Here is a 21,453-nt window from a genome sequence, read left to right as displayed (position 1 = left end):
GGTGTAAGGCGTATGGTTACAATGGAAACGAGGGCGAACCCACTGCAGTTGCCATGGAGATAAGCCTGCTGGCCGGCTCGTGATGCTTCGAGTTGCCGTACCTCTCACTCCTGAGTTGTGTACAACAGAACACAGCTGTCTGAACGAAGGAACAAGTGAGGCAGAAGCGAGAGGAAGGAGAAAGGAATGTAGCAACACCGTGCAATGTTCCTCCCACCAGCAACTTCCCTTATGCTCACCTGTATCCTGCTAGAACGTTCAGCAGAGTACTCTTGCCAGCTCCAGAAGGACCTAGGATGGCTGTTAGTTCGCCAGACCGGAAAAGGCCGCTCATGTTGCGAAGAATAATCTTGCATCCTGCAACAGAAGGAAGGCAACATGAATAGAACGTCTGGATATGGCGTCAGGGGGGTGGGGGCAGGAAATATTAAAAATTGGGAATGAAGTGACCGTCGCATGCAACATTTCATGCGAATATCTCAAATAGTTTTTGAATTCTGATCATGTTTGCGGAACATGACTTGAAGTAGGGATTTTTTTTTTTTTTTTTTTTTGAGATTTTAAAACTGAAGATACTGAGCATTTTAAAAAGAGTTCATGTTTCTCGAGAAAAGAAATAATCACAGATTTCACTAAATTTCTTACCAGCTGAACAAAGTTTTCATGAGATCGAGTGGCGAAGAATAACTGCTGCGTAACTTAGTTTGTTAAGTTAGTCAAAACATAGAAATACAATTTTCACACCTCAAACACTTTTGTTCAACTGCGCTGTAAAATTTCCATTGCCGATTCTCTTTCCACGTAATGGGTCACACATGATGATCATCTGCGAGCGGTGCGTGGTAAGCGACACAATTATTTGAAGTTGAAGGGATAATTTTAATGCTGAAATCATTTCTTAGCAGAAAAAAGAGGGGTCCCAATATTACGAAAATAGTAAAATTAATCAATGAATTGTGCCGAAAGTTTAAGGACTGAAGGTTCCCGAAAAGTTTCAAATTGTGAGTCTTGAAAAGCTCTATCAAACTAAAAATAAATCCTGAAAATCACTGCTAGCCTAAACTCGCTTATTTCTTAACTAGTTTTCTGTTCGATTCAAATTATAGCCGGAGTAACATATTTACATAATTATTTCTGTAATGTGTTCCTTGGTTTAATACCCTCAGGCGTTTTCTTATTTTTTTTGAAAAATGTGCACAGAGAATGTAGTCTTAAGGGCTTAAGTGAAACTCTGAACTGACTCAAATTAGCGCTCGTAGTGGTAGAAAAAGGAGAACTGCTAATCTAATCGACCGGATAACGATGATTAAGAAGAGGATTCTAATTTTTAGGAACAAATAAAGAATATATCCTCATGCTTTATTATAGTTTATTTACCTAAAATTCATAGCTCATATCCCTAGGATGTTTTCAACATTGGGTTGCATGCCTCTAGGGGTATAACTGTGGATTTTATTCACAAGATCAAACAGGAAAGTTTGTTCTGTAAAGAAAAACATTTGTGCTCTACAAGGTGTAACCCCGCCCCTTTTAAGGCATGGACCCTAAGGTAAAGGTTCTGACGGTCATGTGGACACTGACATTAGCTTATTGCCCGACTTAAAATACTGTCCTATCACTTCCTCATTTTCTGTACATCAGTATATTATAACAGGCAGGAGGAATAAGCTTACTCCAGACAGTGACGTACACCATGCCGATACCCTCAAGTACAGCAGAAATGTGAACAAAAAATCATATTCTTAAGCAATAATTGGTGGGTGTAAATAACGGAGAACGTACGTTTCTGATGCGACGTTTACGAAGCAGTAGGTTGGGTTGCATAACATGTAAGGCGTATTTGAAATGGTATGTTCAACTGGCTTGACGGCCGGCTTTGTGAACCAGTGGGTTAGACCCTCACTTCCCGTACTGTAGACTGAACTCAGATCTGGAAACAGTCAATCGAAATTTGTGTTTGCTCGAATGCTAGAGACCTGATCATTATGAAGACGAGCCTTCTAACGCTCATACCCCCGGTTCACGCTGCTATACAGTAATTCAAACTGTATCAGTGAATGCTGCATCATTTTATCACAAGTAGATAATATTTGAAAAAATCAGGACAAGGTGGTAATGAACGTATCAGACGGACAGTATAAAAAGATACAAAAAAGTGAGTGAAAGTTTGCAAAAAAATCTCTGCATTAACATAGTAATGTTTGAAAGAAAACTAGCAGAATTAAATTCACTTTCACATGTAATGAAACTTGTTTCTTAATTACCATTAAAAGCGCCACTACAAACTGTATTTAAATTCCTGTCCGGGAAGTTCAGTGAAGTAATTCGTCACCTGCATACGACGACAGTTACTTGACGGGTTGCTTTTTGTAATTACATATGCACTGCCATCTAGCGGAGAACACTTCAACCATCAACAGTCAGTATAATGTCACTGAATATTTTAGAAGCGTGGGACGTTTTAGGATGAGAAATGCATGCACTAAAAATCTCAAGATATGTACGTGCAAATATACAAATATAATCTGAATGCTTAGTGTTTGAGGATACGAGAAACGACAATCAATATGTTATGAAATATTCAAGTTTTCAATAAAGATACCACATTATTATTCAAACCTCACACACATTATCCATATCTTTTCTTTCTTTTTTGTTTCTTTACTTTTCAACCGAAACTGATTTAGAAAATTGTCTCCATGTGCTGATTTCTCGTCATCTCGTAAGATGAGAGAGATGGTTCTCAAAGTTTTACAGCACGGCGCAGATCTTCCAGATCCACGTACTCCGTAAGGATGTGTACCACTGTGTTTTAGTTTGTTTTTGTGTTTTTAACTCTTAACTTTAATGATATATATGATTTCACTCTAAGGCAATGCCTTATTCTACTTTAATCTATTTCTTCTATCATTTTATAAGAAAATGGCGAATTAGATCCATTCACTTTAAATTCATAATCATTTATCATCACCCAGAAATCCTCCTGTCTGAAAATATACCGATGTACAGGAAATGAGGACATCACGAGGAGTGGTGGGACAGTATCCACAACACCATCAGAACCTTGAAAGATTTTGCTAATTTCCCCTCAGCTGAAGTCCATTATTTTTTTTGCAAAAATGTTTTCCATTTTCTGCTTCACATCACTGCTATGTTTTCCCACTGGCTGTGTCTAGACTTTTGATGGCAGCATCAAGCATCTTCAGACATTCCGAGAGATCGGTGTACTATGTGTCCAATTGTTTGATGCTTTTGTAAAGACTATGCTAATTTGATTTTATGCGCACAAGATCATTATGTACACTGGGTGCAGCCAGGGCTTGCTTTGCTTCAGTGACACAAGCACCCTCACCTTCAAGTGAGTCCATTATCTGAAGCTCAAAGTCAAGTTCAAGGTCCTTATGAATGGTATCGAGTCTCTTACTAAGTCATCGAAGTGCAATAGTAAGAAACAGCAAGTTAAAAGGCCATGTAGTGGCATCAACAGCTCGCGCGACTATGGTCTGCCGCATGTTTTGCTTTACTAAGATACGAAATATGCACCTAACACAGAAATATGCACAAACTTCCGAAATATGCATAAATATGCAGAAAAACACGCTTCAATCATCTTCATTTAACGTGAAAAGTGTAACTTCAAGTTTCATTAATCTATGGGTCTAGGTTTCAAATATGCATTTGCATATAATTCTTAACACTAGCCATCACGTATTGTTAACACGGATATGTTACTGTCATCAGCTTCCCTAGACTATGGTAACCATGGTAACCACTGCTTGTCTATGTATACTAGCTCAGGGGCGACATCTTCTCGCTGTACGTTTTCTCCCTGTAACTAAGAGCTTGACAAAATCTCGTATCAACTGAATAATAATAATAACAATAATAATAATAATAATAATAATAATTTGTTCTTACCAGTGAAAGTAATCGGGCACACTTTGCACAGCCATGACTCTGCTCGGAGTTGCTATACAGCAGTATACGTTGATGTGGGTCAGACGGAACATTGACCCACATGAGTTCGATGAAGGACAACAGCTGCAAATTGAGAAAGTCGCGCCTCCGGGCTTGACCATGCGACCACTTATCATGAGGTCGCAAACGGCCACGCTTTGCTAAAGAAAGGCTCTCATTACATCACCCATTGTCTTGTTAATGTTTCTTACCACTTAACGAGTTTACCAACAACCTGTTCTCTTTTCTCCAGGTGACTAGAGTTCAGGTGATCACGATAACATGGTGTTGTGCTGCACAAACTGAGTGCTTATCCATTACTGGCTCGTAACCGCGCTTTTGCCCACGTGGAATTTATAGAATTATAGCAATACTAATGGCCTGTCGCAGCCATTGCTGCGAACAAAGACTGAAAATTAAACTGATGATAAAAGAAGCGTGAGAAAGGTAACGGAAAACACACTGAACTCCGGAAGACCACACATTTGCCTTTAAACTTACACTTTCGTTGTGACCTTACATATGGAATTGTTGAACCTTAGCAATTTATAGAATTTTCACAACGAATTATGTACGCATGACTTGTATCTATCACAAAGCTGACCGTATAAATGCTCGGCAGCTTTCAGTAGCCAGTATATCTGAAATGTACCTATGAATCGTCACCTGAAACTTAAAACAGTATGGACCTAATCCTGGAATGTGGCTACGGTTAGCAGAAAATGATGCAAAGGACATTGTATGGTTATACTCCCTTACATGGTTCATGAAATTATCATGTGGCATCATACATTTAAGTACCGGTACCTCGGTTGAGATTGTGGTAAATAAACAAAACCATTGTGGCAACACGAATTAAAATGTCCATTTACCTTTTCTGCAGGGAAATGTCATGCTTGGCTGTGAATACAGTTTTCATTTAATGTCCGGCTCCATGGCTAAATGGTTAGCGTGCTGGCCTTTGATCACAGGGGTCGCGGGTTCAATTTCCGGCAGGGTCGGGAATTTTAACCATCATTGGTTAATTTTGCTGGTACGGGGGCTGGGTGTATGTGTCGTCGTCATCATTTCATCCCCATCACGAGCGCAGGTCGCCTACGGAGTCAAATAAAAGACTTGCACCTGGCAAGCCGAACTTGTCCTCGGACACTCCCGGCACTAAAAGCCATACGCCATTTCAATTCATTTAATAACCCTACACTGAATAATTCAATATGAGTTTCATAATAAAGGACTTTTTGAAATATACACTCATGTTCATAAAAACCAAAACACCTTGAAAGACTAGAGATAGGAAGTTCGTATTCACAGGACATGCACATTAGTATGTTCTGAAAAAAATGATTGGCATTTGAACCATGTCGGCCCTCGGGTTGAAGGTCCACATAGATATCTCGGCGCACAACCACCGAGTGGTAAAATATGCCTGCGTCTATCGTTGTCGCTATAAAGCGAAGGTAATGGATCAGTATGACTTGAGCAGACGTGCAGGATGCCTCGCAGACGTATGCGAGAACTGTACCGTCAAATGAGTTGGAAAGAGGGAGCAATTATCGGCATGAGAGAACGTGATGCATCCATCCGGGAAATTGCTGCTCTTGTGGGACGAAGTGTGCAACGGGTGTGTACAGAATGGTTCACATAAGGCCGTAGAATACGACGAGAAGGATCTGGTCGCACCACCTAGACCATCCCCCCGAGTAGGTCGACACCTCATTCGAATGGCATTGCAGGATAGATCTGCGTCCTCCTCGGCTCTGGCGCGACAGTGGAACAGTGTAACACATCGCACACTATCAGGAGTGACAGTCCGTCGCCGTTTATTACGGCCTGGGTTACCGGCGCGTCGTCCACTGCTCTGCCTACCTTTGACCAATGTGTATAAACATGCTAGACTGCAATGCTGTGTGGAACGACGTCACTGGGCACAAGAATAGGAAGTGATAGCATTTTCGGAGGAATCCAGGTTCTCTTCGTTTGTTTGTTTGTTTGTTCAAAAATGAATCATGGCCGCATTTTGATTCGCCGCAGATAGAAGGAGACTGCATTCGCACAAGACATACACCGCCAACTCAAGGCCTTATGGTGTGGGGTGCTGTTGGGTACAACCACAAATCACAGTTGGTGCGTGTCCAGGCCACTGCGACCAGTCTGACCTAAGTGAATGACATCCCAGACAGCATATTTCAGCAGGACAATGCGCGACCACATGTTGCTGCACGAACACGTGGCTTCTTGTTGTAACAGAATGTCAGACTGTTGCGCTGGCATGTCCGATCAGTGGACTTGTCGCCAGCTGAAAATCTGTGGGATATGGTGAAACGAGTGCCCCGCTGTGACCCAATGCCAATCACCAAAGATGAACTGTGGAACCAGGTGAATGCAGGATGGATGGTTATACCCCAGGACGCCATTCGCGCCTTATACGCGTCGACGCGATCATGCAGGGAACAAGTCATCAGTGCCCATGGAGGACCCAGAGCCTACTACGCAATAGGACACATGCTGAATCTAGGTGACTGAAATGCTAATTGTGCATACATGTCGTGTGAATATGAACTTTTTTCTCTAGTTTTTCAAGGTGTTCTGTTTTTTATGAACATGAGTGCAGAATGTCCTGAGATGGATTTCTTTGTGGCTTATTAGAAGAACCAACATGGAGCAACAACTGACATGTTGGTGACGGTGATAACTATTTCACCTATGGGGAGAGACAGAAGCTGAAGTTCAGAAGAAACTTAACGAATGGAACAATACATTCATAAATGTTGGACTGAAGATGAGCAAAACAAAGACAGTGGAAATGACCATCAATAGGGAAGGAACAAGCTCAAATATATTTATGGACGGAGTAAATATCGAATCAACTTCCCACTTCAAGTACCTCGGAAGCACAATCTCGAAAGACAACACTGTTAGGCAGGAAATACTCAGCAGGACACAGAAAGCATCGAACTTCTACAGTCAAGTCAGAAATCTCCTCTGGGACTGCAAAATAACTCAAAAAGCGAAAAGAAAATCATGTACCATACTTACTTCGTACCAATCCTCACGTACGGTTTAGATACATGTACCCTACTAAAGAAAGACTTTAGTAGAATCCAAGCAACTGAAATGAGATTCATTAGAACCATGAACCAAACTACCAGAAAGGACAAGATCAGAAATGAAGTGAATAGAAAGTAGCTGGTATTGAGGTTCCTATTACCACTGTCATAAAGAAACACAGACTTCAGTGGTATGAGCACATAATGAGAATGAATAGGGAGAGACCTGCCAGAAAATATTTTGACCTTAATCTCATAGGAAGAAGACCCAGGTAAGACAAAGAAAACGCTGGATAGAGACAGATGAGGACACAAATGGGATGATGCACTGGAACAGAAGATGTATGAAGAAAGAAGGAGACGGCGAGCGCTTGTACACCACACCCGGGAAACTGGAGTTGGGAAATGATGATGACGATGACCTATCGGACTAACATATGCATACACAACTTTCATAGAGCCATCTACCGGTTAACTGCAACGACCTAAACATTGCATTATTTTAACAAATGACTAGTTTATGCAAATAAAGGACTTAATGAAATCAATAACATTTTTCTAGTAATCCTGAGATGGAAATCTTTCTCTCGATGTATAATACATAGGCGTTATACTATTGCGGTTTTCTAACAATATTGTGTTACATTTTCAAATCGTGTATGTGTTCTGTAGTTTATGAGAAACGGTGGAATATATTCAGAAGAGAAGTTTATGTTTCACCAACAGTACTCACACCTAGCGCTATGTGAAGCTTGCTGTGCGAGTATAGGATGTTATTTTCCTATAGGCTACATCTCACTGGATACTTTCTTGTTACGTCGCTCCGACACAGAGGATCTTATGGCGACGAGGGATAGGAAATGGAAGGAAGAGACCGTGGCCTCAATTAAGTTAAAGCTCCAGTATTTGCCTGGTATGAAATGGGAAACGACCGAAAACCATCTTCAAGGCTGGCGACGGTGAGATTGGAACCCACTATCTACCGAATGCAAGCTCATAGCTGCGCCACCCTAACCGCACGGCGATCGCGCTCGGTCACAAATATCTGCATCAACAGGCCTGAGATATAGCGTAATCTTGCACTGCACGCGAATCATGATGATCGAGTCGTGCTTTAATGATGGACGTGCCAGCCTTCGAATTAGAATGTTCGTATCTGACAGTACTTCCTGAATGGTACTAATCTCTTATACTTTCGATAGTTATGTCATTCTTTAACAGGAAGACTTTCTCCACTCGTCGATAGCAAATATTCCGAGATGTGGAGGTCAATAGCCACAAGTGCATATCCATTTCTTAGGTTAACTTTCCGAGAAGTAAATAACTTCCGAGTCTTTTTAATTTACAGGCCAGAAAATTTATAAAGAACATCGTTAATCATATTTTAGTCTTGGTGATTGATACAAAAACATTCAAAATTATAAATCACTGCAATGCCCCTGTTGTTTTGAGAATGCCGGGCTAGGTAGTTCAGGCGGTAGAGGGCTGGCCTCCTGGGCCAAAGTTGGCGGGTTACATCCCGTCTCAGTCCTGTGTATTTCAACGTGTTCGAATACATCAACCTCGTGTCGATAGATGTACCAGCCGGGAAAAGAAATCCTGTGGGACAAAATTTTGACACTTCAGCGTTTCCTAAAGCTGTATAAGTAATGGGTGCGTCGTGAAAGCAACAACATGAAAATCATGTTTACAGATCTTTTTTGTTACCTGTACACTTAGTCTCAACCGGACACGACTTCTCGGCCGCAATGCCAGGCTCAGTATCCACACTTCGCAATCATTCATGTAGCATTTCACGAGCTGTACATTAATCACCATTGATTTGCATTTCGGGCAGTCGCCCAGGTGGCAGATTCTCTATCTGTTGTTTTCCTAGCCTTTTCTTAAGTGATTGCAAAGAAATTGGAAACGTATTAAACATCTCCCTTGGTAAATTATTCCGATCCCTGACTCCCCTTCCTATAAACTAATATTTGCCCCAATTTGTCCTCTTGAATTCCAACTTTATCTTCATATTGTGATCTTTCCTACTTTTAAAGACACCGCTCAAACTCATTCGTCTATTGATGCCATTGCACGCCATTTCTCCGCTGACAGCTCAGAACATACCACTTAGTCGAGCATCTCGTCTCCCTACTCCCAAGTCTTCCCAGCCCAAAACTTCACAACATTTTTATAACTACTCTTTTGTCGGATATCACGCAGAACAAATCAAGCTGATTTTCTTGGGACCTTTTCCCGTTCTTGAATCAAGTAATGCTGACGAGTGTACCATACACTGGAACGATACTCTAGTTGGGGTTTTACCAGAGACTTATATTCCCTCTCCTTTACATCCTTACTACAGCTCCTAAATAACTGGCAGACCTACATCATGCTATATTTCCAAATATATTTCTGAGCCTTGTGCTGTTTACTATATTTTCAATCTGAGACATTGTAGGAAATTCACCAATGAATTTGAAGGCAATACCTTGTATCGATATACAGTCTAAATCGGTTATAACGACTCCGAAGGAACCGCCAATTAGCGCTCGTTATATGCGACAGTCGCACAAACCGGTTATAACGACACCGAAGGAACCGCCAATTAGCGCTCGTTATATGCGACAGTCGCACAAACCGAGTTTGTTTTGTTGCTAAAATGTCATATGTAAGTTTTAGCCTGCACACTTACATAGTAAAGTAACCGTAACTTGAATAAGTTCTGTATCTGTGGAGATTGACTGCGAGGAATTTCATTAGGATTTGCTTGAAGAATAGGTCCATTGATCGGCACAGTATTTACTTAGGAAGAGCTCACTGTAAGGACCTAGATGTTAATATAAGGTAAGACCTTCATTGGAGTAATTACATAAATGGGATTGTAAAAAAGGGTACAGATCTCTGCACATGGTTATGAGGGTATTTAGGAGTTGTAGTAAGTATGTAAAGGAGAGGGCTTATAAGTATCTGGTAAGACCTCAACTACAGTATAGTTTCAGTGTATGGGACCCCCACCAGGATTACTTGCTTCAAGAACTGGAAAAAATCCAAAGAAAAGCAGCTCGATTTGTTCTGAATGATTTCCGACAAAAGAGTAGCGTTACAAAAATGTAAAGTTTGGGCTGGGAAGACTTGGAAGAGAAGAGACGAGCTCCTCGACTAAGTGGTATGTTCCCTGCTGTCCGTGGAGAGATGGCGTGGAATGACATCAGTAGACGAATAAGTTTGAGCGGTGTCTTTAAAAGTAGGAAAGATCACAATATGAAGATAAAGTTGGAATTCAAGAGGACAAATTCGGGCAAATATTCGTTTATAGGAAGGGGAGTTAGGGATTGGAATAACTTACCAAGGGAGATGTACAATAAATTTCCAAATACTTTTCAGGCATTTAAGAAATGGCTGGGAAAAACAACAGATGGGGAATCTGCCACCTACGCGACTGCCCTAAATGCAGATCAGTAGTGATTTATTATTTATTCTTTGATGCTTGAACCTTCTAGTTAATATTCTTCGATATATTAGTGCTCAGATATTCTGACAGGCTTGAATTTTTAATATTTTTCTTCGAAAAGAGACTTATTTTCACTCTGTCCTTCCAAATTGTAGATAACGTTCAGTGTGATCCCAATTCCTTCGCGATTCTGACATTTGTTTCCCCATTTTCTAATCTCCATATTATATGTAAATTTTCTTCAATATTAAACACTTCTATTTTGCGATGTTTTTACAGCGAGGCTTGCCTTCGCTGTTTAACAGACTGATTTGCAATCTGCAATAATAAGTGTTACATTGTTGTCAGCAATCCTCAAATACATTTTCTTTCTTAATCCGTTGACTCTCCAGGGTCGATTTCTCCCTCCGACTCAGCGAGGGATCCCAACCTACCGCCTCAAGGGCAGTGTTCTGGAGCGTGAGACTTTAGGTCGGGGATAAAATTGGGGAGGAGGACCAGTACCTAGCCCAGGTGGCCTCGCCTGCTATGGTGAACAGGGACCTTGTGGGGAGATGGGAAAATTGGAAGGAATAAACAAGGAAGAGGGAAGCAAGCGGCCGTGGCCTTTAGTTAGATACCATTCCGGTATTTGTCTGGAGGAAAAGTAGGAAAGCACGGAAAAGGAAAACCACTTCTATGATGGCTGAGCTGGGAATAGAACCCCCTCTACTTCGTTGACCTTCGAAAGCTGAGTGGAGCCAGTTGCAACTTTCGTACCACTTTTCAAATTTCGTGGCAGAGCTGGGTATCGAACCCGGGCCTTCGAGGGTGGGACCTAATCACACCAACCACAGAGGCGGACCTCAAATACTTAAACAAAAATAAACATTGGATGTTATAGGCGAAATATTTATCCGAAAATGTGATAATAACGCGTGGTTTTATACATGTCGCAATAATCGACGACATACTAAGCGAACTTTTAAATGCGGTGTTTACATAGAATTTAAACGGGGGCCGTTAGATTTCCCCGTTATATCCAATACGCCGTTAAAACGGATGTCGCAATAAACGGTTTCGATTGTACTTTTTCCTTGTGGCAGTCTCCTCATAGGGAAAACTGTATTAATAAATTATTAATAAAGGTTTACATAAATGTCGACTTGCTGCAGTAGCCCAGTACATTGTAAGGCAATTCTGTGTTTATTGGACTGTATTGAAAGTAAAGTCTTAAGGGGATATGGAATAAAATCTCTACATTTAAGAAACACATTTGTCCTTCTGTGTTCTGAGACACAGTTCACAGGAAATATGATAGGGGACCTCACTTTTTCCTTCCCGGTGGGCCCAAGAAGGTGCTCCCAGGACAAAGACCTCTCGGTCTCTTGTCAACAGTCACAAATTGAGTATTCCGGATTTTCGGGATTTTATCATCACAGATTAGACTGTTAGGTTTTACAGTGACATTTTAGCCTTTTATAGAAATGTTGTGAGAAATGCATGCTTGACACAGTGTTTTTTAATAATTGCCTTTACTTCGCACCGACACAGAGGTCTTATGAAGACGATGGAATAGGAAAGGGTAAGGATTGGGAAGTGTCCGTGTACATTAAGGTACAGCCCCAGAATTTGCCTGGTGTGAAAACGGGAAACCTGGGAAAACTATCTTCAGGGCTGCCAGCAGTGGGGTTCGAACCCACTATCTCCCGAATGCAAGCTCACAGCAGCGCCCCTAACCACACGGCCAACTGGCTCGGTAGTGTATAGAGAAACGTTTTAGGACGATTTGCATCACGACATAATTACGCTAACCTTTTCTTGCATTTTATGACATGTTATACTCATACCCCGGTATTTTCACAGCATGAGCTTGAGGTAATGCACATTAGCACAACCATTTCAGTTTTATAATGTATATTAATTAAAAAGAGTATCACCCATTTCAATACGTGGCATTCACAAAAACGGAGCTTTTAATTTTTTAATTTGTCTGCCACGCTATGCCCGTTTAGCCCTGAATGTTTCTTACAAAATTAAAATTCAAGAGTATCAAAGACAAAGTTTTATACGAGTAACCGAGTCCTTCCTTTCAAGGTAACCCCGAAAAAAATTACAAGACAAATAAAACCAAAAACACACTAAAAGTAGCCAATCAAATTGATAAATGAAGGACGTGTAGAAACACACAAAAGTCAAAACGTTGTTAAAAAGTTGTTTGATCCAACCGGTAGAGATGAAGTCCTGGTGGTAATAAACAATCTAGTGAGAGGAGTTTCTTGATTAAAGCAATGGACTGGTCGAAATGGTGGGTACGGTTGAAAAGAATGTGATTTATATCCCCTTCTATGGTCGGACAGTAGGAGCGAAGAGGTGACTGTAGAACTCTTATGCGGTGAAGATAAGACGATCTATAGTTACTATAAAATGTCTGGAACAAGAGCGTTTTTTCTAGGTTGCACTTGGTGGCCTCGTGATCGTCATGAGACCTGCCACTCATCATTCCAAGCAGCCAGTCGACCGCTAGCTGCAGGATAGTTACCAGGAAGACCTATGTGAGCCTTTATCCAAGCCAGTGTCGCTGAGTTACCTGCAAGTTGTAGGCGACGATTTGTGATTTCATAAATCAATACAATATTGTGGGTAATTTAGGTTGAAAGTTTCAACTTTTCCACGGATGTTTTGGAATCAGGTAACTATAACGGTAGTTCATTAATATTTAAACTGTGCACTTCTGTTATGACTATGAAAACACAACCGACTGAATTCAGGGATTTTGATCCGCTGTGTATATTAAAACAGAGTTCACATTTCTCACTGTTGCTGTTAACATTTCTAAGTTTTCGGTTTTCTTTTTATCGGCACATTTGTGTACAGTAAGTTCAGATGGACCTTCCTACAGCGCCAGATGTCATGTCATTTCATGTCATGTCATGTCAAGGTTAATAACCAAACCTACTCATTCCCTTTCCATATAATGCTGCATTCCGTTGCTTCGCATTGAGTCAGAAGTCAGGAACAAGCTGTGAACAGTTGTTCAGCTTCCATGTAGCTTGTCCAATCAAAATAATTGGTAGTTCCAACTGGATGGGAGGGGGGGGGGTGAAGGGGGCGGTGTACATTTTTTTCTTTAACCGAGCTCGATAGCTGCAGTCGCTTAAGTGCGGACAGTATCCAGTATTCGGGAGATAGTAGGTTCGAACCCCACTGTCGGCAGCCCTGAAAATGGTTTTCCGTGGTTTCCCATTTTCACACTAGGCAAATGCTGGGGGTTGTACCTTAATTAAGGCCACGGCCGCTTCCTTCCCACTCCTAGACCTTCCCTCTCCCATCGTCGCCATAACACCTATCTGTGTCGGTGCGACGTAAGGCAACTAGAAAAAAAATTCTTTAGACTCCCGTTTAGCCTAATGTTATACGTTCAGTAGGATTCCCATCTATGCATTTCCATTTGTCTGGTAGATTCCGCATTATGAGGAAGAAAATAGTTGCTATGACTTATCACTAGACCTCGGATTTTAGGCCATAATAGATTAGAATGCAAACGATTTCGTTAGTAGGAAAGACAATGAAATGTCGTATGGCTTTTAGTGGAGGGAGTGTCCGAGGACATGTTCGCCTCGCCAGGTGCGGGTCTTGTCATGATTACGACACATACACGCAAGCCCCCATGCCAACAAAATTAACCAATGATGGTTACAATTGCCGACCATGCCGGAAGTCGAACCCGGGACCCCTGTGACCGAAGGCCAGCACGCTAACCATGGAGCCGGACTGAACCTACCCGCTCTTCTTTACTGTAGCATGAGTAACAAATTCCAGGGGTTCTGATATACCGCACCCCTAATGTTTATGCAAATCTCATTGCATAACCGTTCTGCAGGTAGAATATACCTGTTATTCATTCCAGTAAGCTTGCATTCTGATACTCTACTTCTGATAACCTCAGTACATTAAAACTTTCTAATTAAGATACAAGGAAAACATAGGTTAAAACATAAGCATCTGAACCTAGTTATGACATTTCCTGTTCCCAGCGCTGTCTCTGCGAGCAGCAGTGTGATCGACAGGGTTGCCAACCTCGGAAAACAAAACTACGCGAAATTATAGATAACCATATAATCATACGTTTTAGTCTGAGTTGTTTAGGATTTCTATGACAAGTTTTTGTTTTTCCTGTTTTGTTAGAATAAGGACTACTTTCTTGATCGCTTGCTTGATCTCGTTTTGAAAATTATTTGTAGAGTCGGGTTGTAACTCTTGAATTCCACTCTTGTTCACACTTAGTCACTGGAGGTAATGCGCGATTAGCAGCTTAGGTTAAGTACAGGCAACTTTCTTGCAAGTTACTAAGATCACAGTGGAAAACTACTGAAATAATTTTGTCTCACTTGTTCCTAACATGAGCAATTCACAATGTTTCACAAGTTTACGTAATATAATGGATATTGTAGTATACGCGCATGATTTGAAATGATTAAAAAATCTAAGCATGTTCTTACAGAACAAAACATGTCATTCATCATTAGTGCGTGTGCTTTTTTTTACAGATGTTACATTATTCTCAACAGATTGAAAAGCTTTAGACTTGCATGAAAACAATCCCTTCATCTTTATAAGAAAGGAAAAAAAGAGAATTTTGTTTGTTCGGTGTTTAAAACCTTCCAAATTAGACTAGATTTATTGTGACGGCCGAGAGGATTAGTCCTGCTGACCACACGACACCTCGTAATCTGTAGGCCTTCGCGCTGTGCAGCAGTCATGGTCCTTCAGGGCTGCTGCAACATTTCTTTTTGTTACTGTAACTGCTATTTTGAAAATGAAAGTCCACAGCCTGTTACCAGTCATTCGATCGAATCAGGGATGGAATGAACTAAGCCCCATCTAGCGGCGAGGACAGGAATCATGCCGGCTGCGGAAGCCTGTCGCACTCTTCTGGAGCAATGATTAATGACCGACACATGAAATTAAATTATAATGGAACTCTGGAATGAATTACGACGGGGAAAAACCTCTCCTGGTTCCGCTTCGTCCAGCACAAATCTCACATGGAGTGACCGGAATTTGAACCAAGGATCTCAGTGGTGAGAGGCCGGCGCGCTGTCGCCTGAGACACGTTATTTCCTTTGTTGAGACAGTTTTTCATTGTTTGCTTTACTTGGAGGTTATGGATAAAGAGTTTGTTAATTGCCGAGTTTAGACATTTTGCACTTTACTATGCCGCTGTTCGCTGGAAGACGTGAGTGTTAGAACCAGTTTATCTGGAGCCTCCTTTGATATAATGGTAAGTGATTTCAACAGTATCCGCTAAAATACTGTTCAAGTACGGTACTGACAACGATACTGTCGACAGTTCTCAAAATTAATGTTATCCTTTTCCAGTTTCGTCATCGTGCCAATATCACAATCGTACAGGTTGCAATCCCTGGTGCTGAAGGAAGCTTTTTTGTCCGGCTTTCCACCTGGCTTTGTACCATGGCTTGTAACTTTATGCCTGTAATTACAGCAACAAGAAACTCCATATTTCTAGCGAGTGTGATAATTAAAAACAAGGAGTAGTTTATGTAACGTGTTGCGAAGTTCAGGTGTGAGCTTTTAAATTTCAAAATTATTATAGATCAGTTGAGTTTTATGAGAGCGCTGGGGATGTCCAGGAATGAGCCTGTTTGTCGGGTGAGATTAGTGTCAGATTCTCTGTATGTTGCGGTTCTCATACTTGTGAGTATTCGTAAATGATCGGGGCTGCTTCTTATTCGGACGCCATCTCCCTCCGAAGGTTGGCGATCCAACTGATGATTACCAGTTCGACGGCGGGTCTGAAGATTTCGGTAATGTTCTTCGAACTAACGGCGTAGGTATTTGAACCAAGAATTACCGGGCCATGTCAGGGTTGAGATTGAAGCTGTTCAGATCTTCGTGTACAGTATCGGCCCATCGCTGTATTGGTCGTCCTTTTCGTCTCCTATCGGCGACTTCTAACATGTAACCCGTCTTCGCGATAGTATCGGCCCCTGAACTCAGTACGTGTCCAAACTATCGTAGACTGAAATATTAAAAAAAAAACCCTTGTGTCAAAACATATTGGTATCATAAGTGGGCACTCGATAAGAAAATTAAATTATCGAAAATGCAGTCTTATAAGAATGGTAAAGAAACATTGGCAAAACTGTCTTTGACCCGACGAGAGCGACTTATGCAAGTACCTAGGAATCCACGTAAATAGAGATCTAAAATGCAGGAAGTGTAATTTCTAAAGCGTACAAAGCCTTACACTTCGTGATGAGGGTGTTTAGGGCAGCAGATCCCAGGCGAAGGCGCAGGACTAAATAGCAGACCTGGAATATGGAGCAGCCGTATGGGATACATACCAAACACGAGTCAATATTTAAGTTGAGATGGTACACCGAAAGGCTGCAAGATTCGTGTTGAACGACTTCAATCCTAGAAGTAGTGCGACAAGTATAATAGAAAAACTTGGGTGGGGAGACTCTGGGGATTAGACGGAAACGAACACAGTTATGTGTCATGTATAATGCCTATACGAGGGAGAGATGAACAGTCACATAAGTAGGACTGATCATCTGCATAAAGTAAAAGGTAGATCGCAAAATTAACTATGGTAAATATTCGTTAGCAAATCAGGGAATTCATAATTGGAATTCATTACGTGCACCTGTCTTATAGAGCCTTTTCCCAACAGTGTAAGATGATTCAAGAATATACTCCAGCATTCTGTAAATCGTCTGTAAATTGTGCGTAAAGTTCTATGTGATGGTATCATGTTAATGAAACGTTCAATCCAGTGTAAATCGTATTAAGCCATCTGAATTATTAAGGTACGTGTGAATATATGACCGAGTTCTAATGTTAAACTAGTCATAAGTCTACTTCATTATCGTAGTAATCGTACCGAAATATTTCCCAACTGTGATGTATTTGTTAATAATAATAATAATAATAATAATAATAATAATAATAATAATAATAATATGAAGTATAACAAAGTGTGCACAAATTACAGCTGTAGATCTTTAGAAAAGGAGCACCCAATTTTCTGAATTGAACTTTGCTAAGACACAGGACCGGCTCTCCATAAGGGAAGATGCCAGCCATTCGTGCGCCGCCCTGGAGTAAGATCTTACAGCTGATGGCCAGTTTGTTCCCGGATGAAGCAGCACTTTGAGTCTGCAGAGAAAATTAAACTGAATGATTACTTTCATTGGAAGGGAACAAACAAATAGCCACTAGTGTTTATGTTATTTGCTTCGCTTTCTCTTCCTGCTTTCTGTGGCCGAGATACGGAGGAGGCCCTGTTGCGATCCGACTCGTGACATTTATCTGAGAATCGTTGAAGGATTCAGTTTGAAATCTCCTAAAATAAAATTTTTGGCAAGATGATAGGGGGCGAGACTTGGTTCACACTCTTAAATCCGCCGAGTCTGCAGAAGTGATTTCGCTTTAAAAGTCTTATTTTATTTTGCTTCGAACCAGACATTCTTGATTTTGCGGATCTCTCTGTTTACATTCAACACGTCCGTACGTGTTGCCGCTGGATGTTTTTCGCGCGACCTCCGCAGAGTAATAATTTCGTTTTCTTCTTTATCTTCATGTTCATCATTCGTAGTCTTCATTAACATCAGCCCGGAGAACAGCGGTAATGATTTGATCATCGTTAAGCTCTTTACTGGTGACCTCGGGGAAATTCTTTTAGCTAGGCACTCTTCTACATCGGCCGATTGAAAAGTCTCCAGATCTTTATTTACTAAGTAGTATGGGGGCGCGCAGTCGCGTAATTCCGGGGTGGATATGAGAGGGTACACTGTACCCAGTGACGTATTTAGGCCTAGAGCGGCATTTTTACATACACTTGTTTTATGGCTGGGGGTGATCCGAAAATTTGTATATGATGCGACAAAATGTTTGACTTAGCGTAACCATAGCAGCCGTGCAAACAGTAATTTAAGGTATGGATGGATGGTCAGACAATGTTACCTAGCAACCGTGCTGGCTATGTCTTATGGCTGGTGGCCATCTGAAATTAGCATCCGTTGATGGGTTCGATTTTCCAAAGAGAAAAGTAGTTTTTGAAGGGGTGGTTACTATTCATGTTTATATATTTTATTTCATAGCTCTTGAAAAGAGAACCTGAATGACATTTTTTTCACAAGTTGGTTTACGTCGCACCGACACAGGCAGGTCTTATGGCGACGGTGGGGCAGGGGAGGGTTAGGAGTGAACAGGAAGCAGCCGTGGCCTTAAGGTACAGCCCAAGCATTTACCTGGTGTGAAAATGGGAAACCAAGGAAAACCATCTTCAGGGCTACCGACAGTGGGGTTCGAACACACTATCTCCCGAATACAGGCCACACTTAAGTGACTGCAGCTATCGAGCTCGGTAACACGAATAATAACGCACAATGGAATGAATGTGAATAACATATTGGAAAGATACTTTGTCACAACAATCACCCCAATAAAAAAAGATAAAGCTGTAAAAAATGGCCACGAACCCCCCCCCCCCCCACTCCTGAATCTGGACGAAACAGGCGAGTGCGGCGCAGATTTTGAATGAAAGGAAGATTTTTTGGGGTGAATACATTCCTGGTTGTTATAGAAAGATTGATCTCTGAATTGTAGAAAGAGGAAAAATTTTGGAAGAGTTTTATAGCAAATTTGGTTTCTTAAGTAACCTACCTGGATGAGACAATACTGAACTCAAACTGTGCCGCAACACCAAAGGGCATTGTAAATACGATTTGGAATAATTTTTAAGTGATGATATGATTCACCTCGTATATTAAGAGCAAAGACGAAGGCATAGATGTATAGAGTAATAATTGAACACCACATCCAGAAACTCCTTGCCGTCCTCTCCGTGAATTCTAACATTACCCAGCAACTACACTACGAAGACGTGATCAACGAAAGCTCGGCGTAAACCAATCATTGCCTGGCAATTTCGGGAGATCAATATGCATGCATTTTTATTAGTCGTATTATACCGTAGTTATTATCTGTGTTTGCTGGGTTGTATATTCATGTCAAAATAAGGGGCAGAAACATGTTTCTATGACTGTGGGCGCCAAATACTGTAGCTAAATTTGCCCCTGACTCTACCACCATTTTATTTTTTCTATAATTTGCATTACGTCGCACCGACACACTTCTTATGGCGACGATGGGAGAGGAAAGAGTTATGAGTGAGAAGGAAGCGGTCGTGGCCTTAATTAAGGTATACCCCAGCATTTGCTTGGTGTGAAAGTGGGAAACCATGGAAAACCATCTTGAGGGCTACCGACAGTAGGGTTCAAACCCAGTGCAAGCTCACAACTACGCGCACCTAACCGCACGGCTAACTCGCTTGGTAATTTTACCATCAACCCTAGTCTCGTTTCCATCTTCAGACCACCTCTCCCCGGCGCGCTGTCTAAGGTCGATATCGGAACGTTTATAAAAAAAACCTTGCGTTATTCTTTGATTCTACCTTCAGAATAATTTGATGAAATCTCTATCCTTTTCCTTTACTCGGTGTTAATAGTTTGAGATTAGTGCAGAAAAATGCAACTTCAAGCTCAGTGCAGCATTTGTTGGTTACAAGAGGAGGCTATGGCGCATGGGTGGCCGATTCGATCCACCTTTGGTACACCTGTGGGGCATGATCAGGAGGATAACAGGTGCAAGTAGAAATGAGCAATTCTCAGCCGTTTCCGAGAAATTAATTGATGAAAAATTCCACTGCGCTTATGAACAGGCTAAGTTTGCAAAAAAGACAACGAGCTCGTGGCGCAGCGGCAATAGCTCCGCTTAGTAAGCGCGGGATCGCTGGCTCGAATCCCGCCGATGGGAGATTTTTTCAAATATTTCACATCTCTCACAAATTAAGGTGCCTTCACTAATGTTCATTTTCGGATCAATTCCAATAAATTATTCTTTTAGCGGAAAAGGGGTTCTGAAAACATCTTACAAAATACAAAAATACGACATTTATCACTTGCTTAAGATGGCGCAATAATTATGGTTTCTCCTGCTTCTTTGACCAATATCATCCTAGTTAGTGCAGTAATTCGTCGTGGGAACAGCACGATAGTGGATAAGTTGTACAAATTACTGGGAATAAAAGTACCGTATTAATTTTTCGAACAGCTCCTGTACGATTTTTTAAACCAGTTTCCCGCTAAAAATATAAATGAATGGAATTGCTTCGAAAATGTGCGCCTCTGTGGTGTAGTGGTTAGCGCGATTACACACAAATTTAGAAACGGGAAATATCTGAAAAAATTGTCCATCGGCGGGATTCGAGCCAGCTATCCCGCGCTTACTAAGCAGAGCTATTGCCTATGCACCAGGAGTTTGTTGTCTTCCGTAAACATAGCTTGTACATAAGCGCACTGGAATGTTTCATTAATTGATTTCTAGGAAACGGCTGAGAATTGCACCTGTTGTACTCCTGGTCATGCCCCACAGGTGTACCAAAGGTGGATGGAATCGGTCATCCATGCGCCATAGCCTCCTCTTGTTACGGAATTGTTCGTAGATGCATTTTTAATATTCAACGAGAGTTTATGGAAATCTGTAAATGCCAACGTTCGCTCGAACTCCACCGTGGAGAAAAATACTCGAAACGGAACACTGCTGGCTTCTTATTCCAACCGCTGTACCTTACACTTTTCCTGCGAAGCGACGCACAAGCAACTAACGATGTCCATGTTCAATTCTCTAGTCACAAGTTTGATTGTCCGACTCGTTGGCTGAATGGTCAGCGTACTGGCCTTCGGTTCAGAGGGTCCCGGATTCGATTCCCGACCGGTTCGGGGATTTTAACCCTCGTTGGTTAATTCCAGTGGTCCGGGGGCTGGGTGTTTGTGCTATCCCCAACATCCCTGCAACTTACACACCACACATAACACTATCCTCCACCACAATAACACACAGTTACCTACACATGGCAGAAGCCGCCCACCCTCATCGGAGGGTCTGCCTTACAAGGGCTGCAATCGGCTAGAAATAGCCACACGAAATTATTATTACAAGTTT

The 21,453-nt window shown here is 41.5% G+C and overlaps 1 protein-coding gene across 2 annotated transcripts in view; it reads right to left on the bottom strand.

Moving 5' to 3' along the window:
- The window catches only part of LOC136881058 (ATP-binding cassette sub-family G member 4), a 244,515-nt gene that overhangs the window by 76,895 nt on the left and 146,167 nt on the right, over positions 1-21,453 (bottom strand). Inside the window, exon 2 of one of the 2 annotated variants that reach the window (XM_067153663.2) lies at positions 240-357. The exons of the other annotated variant lie outside the window; for it this stretch is intronic. Coding sequence (XP_067009764.2) covers positions 240-357 — 118 coding nt within the window. The remainder of the gene's footprint in view (positions 1-239; positions 358-21,453) is intronic. 2 annotated transcript variants of the gene reach the window in all.

This window comes from Anabrus simplex, chromosome 9 (genome assembly GCF_040414725.1).
Source record: "Anabrus simplex isolate iqAnaSimp1 chromosome 9, ASM4041472v1, whole genome shotgun sequence".
Classification (NCBI taxonomy): Eukaryota; Metazoa; Arthropoda; class Insecta; order Orthoptera; family Tettigoniidae; genus Anabrus; species Anabrus simplex.
Note: the sequence above shows the minus strand (reverse complement) of the source record. Positions and strands in the feature narration are given on the sequence as shown.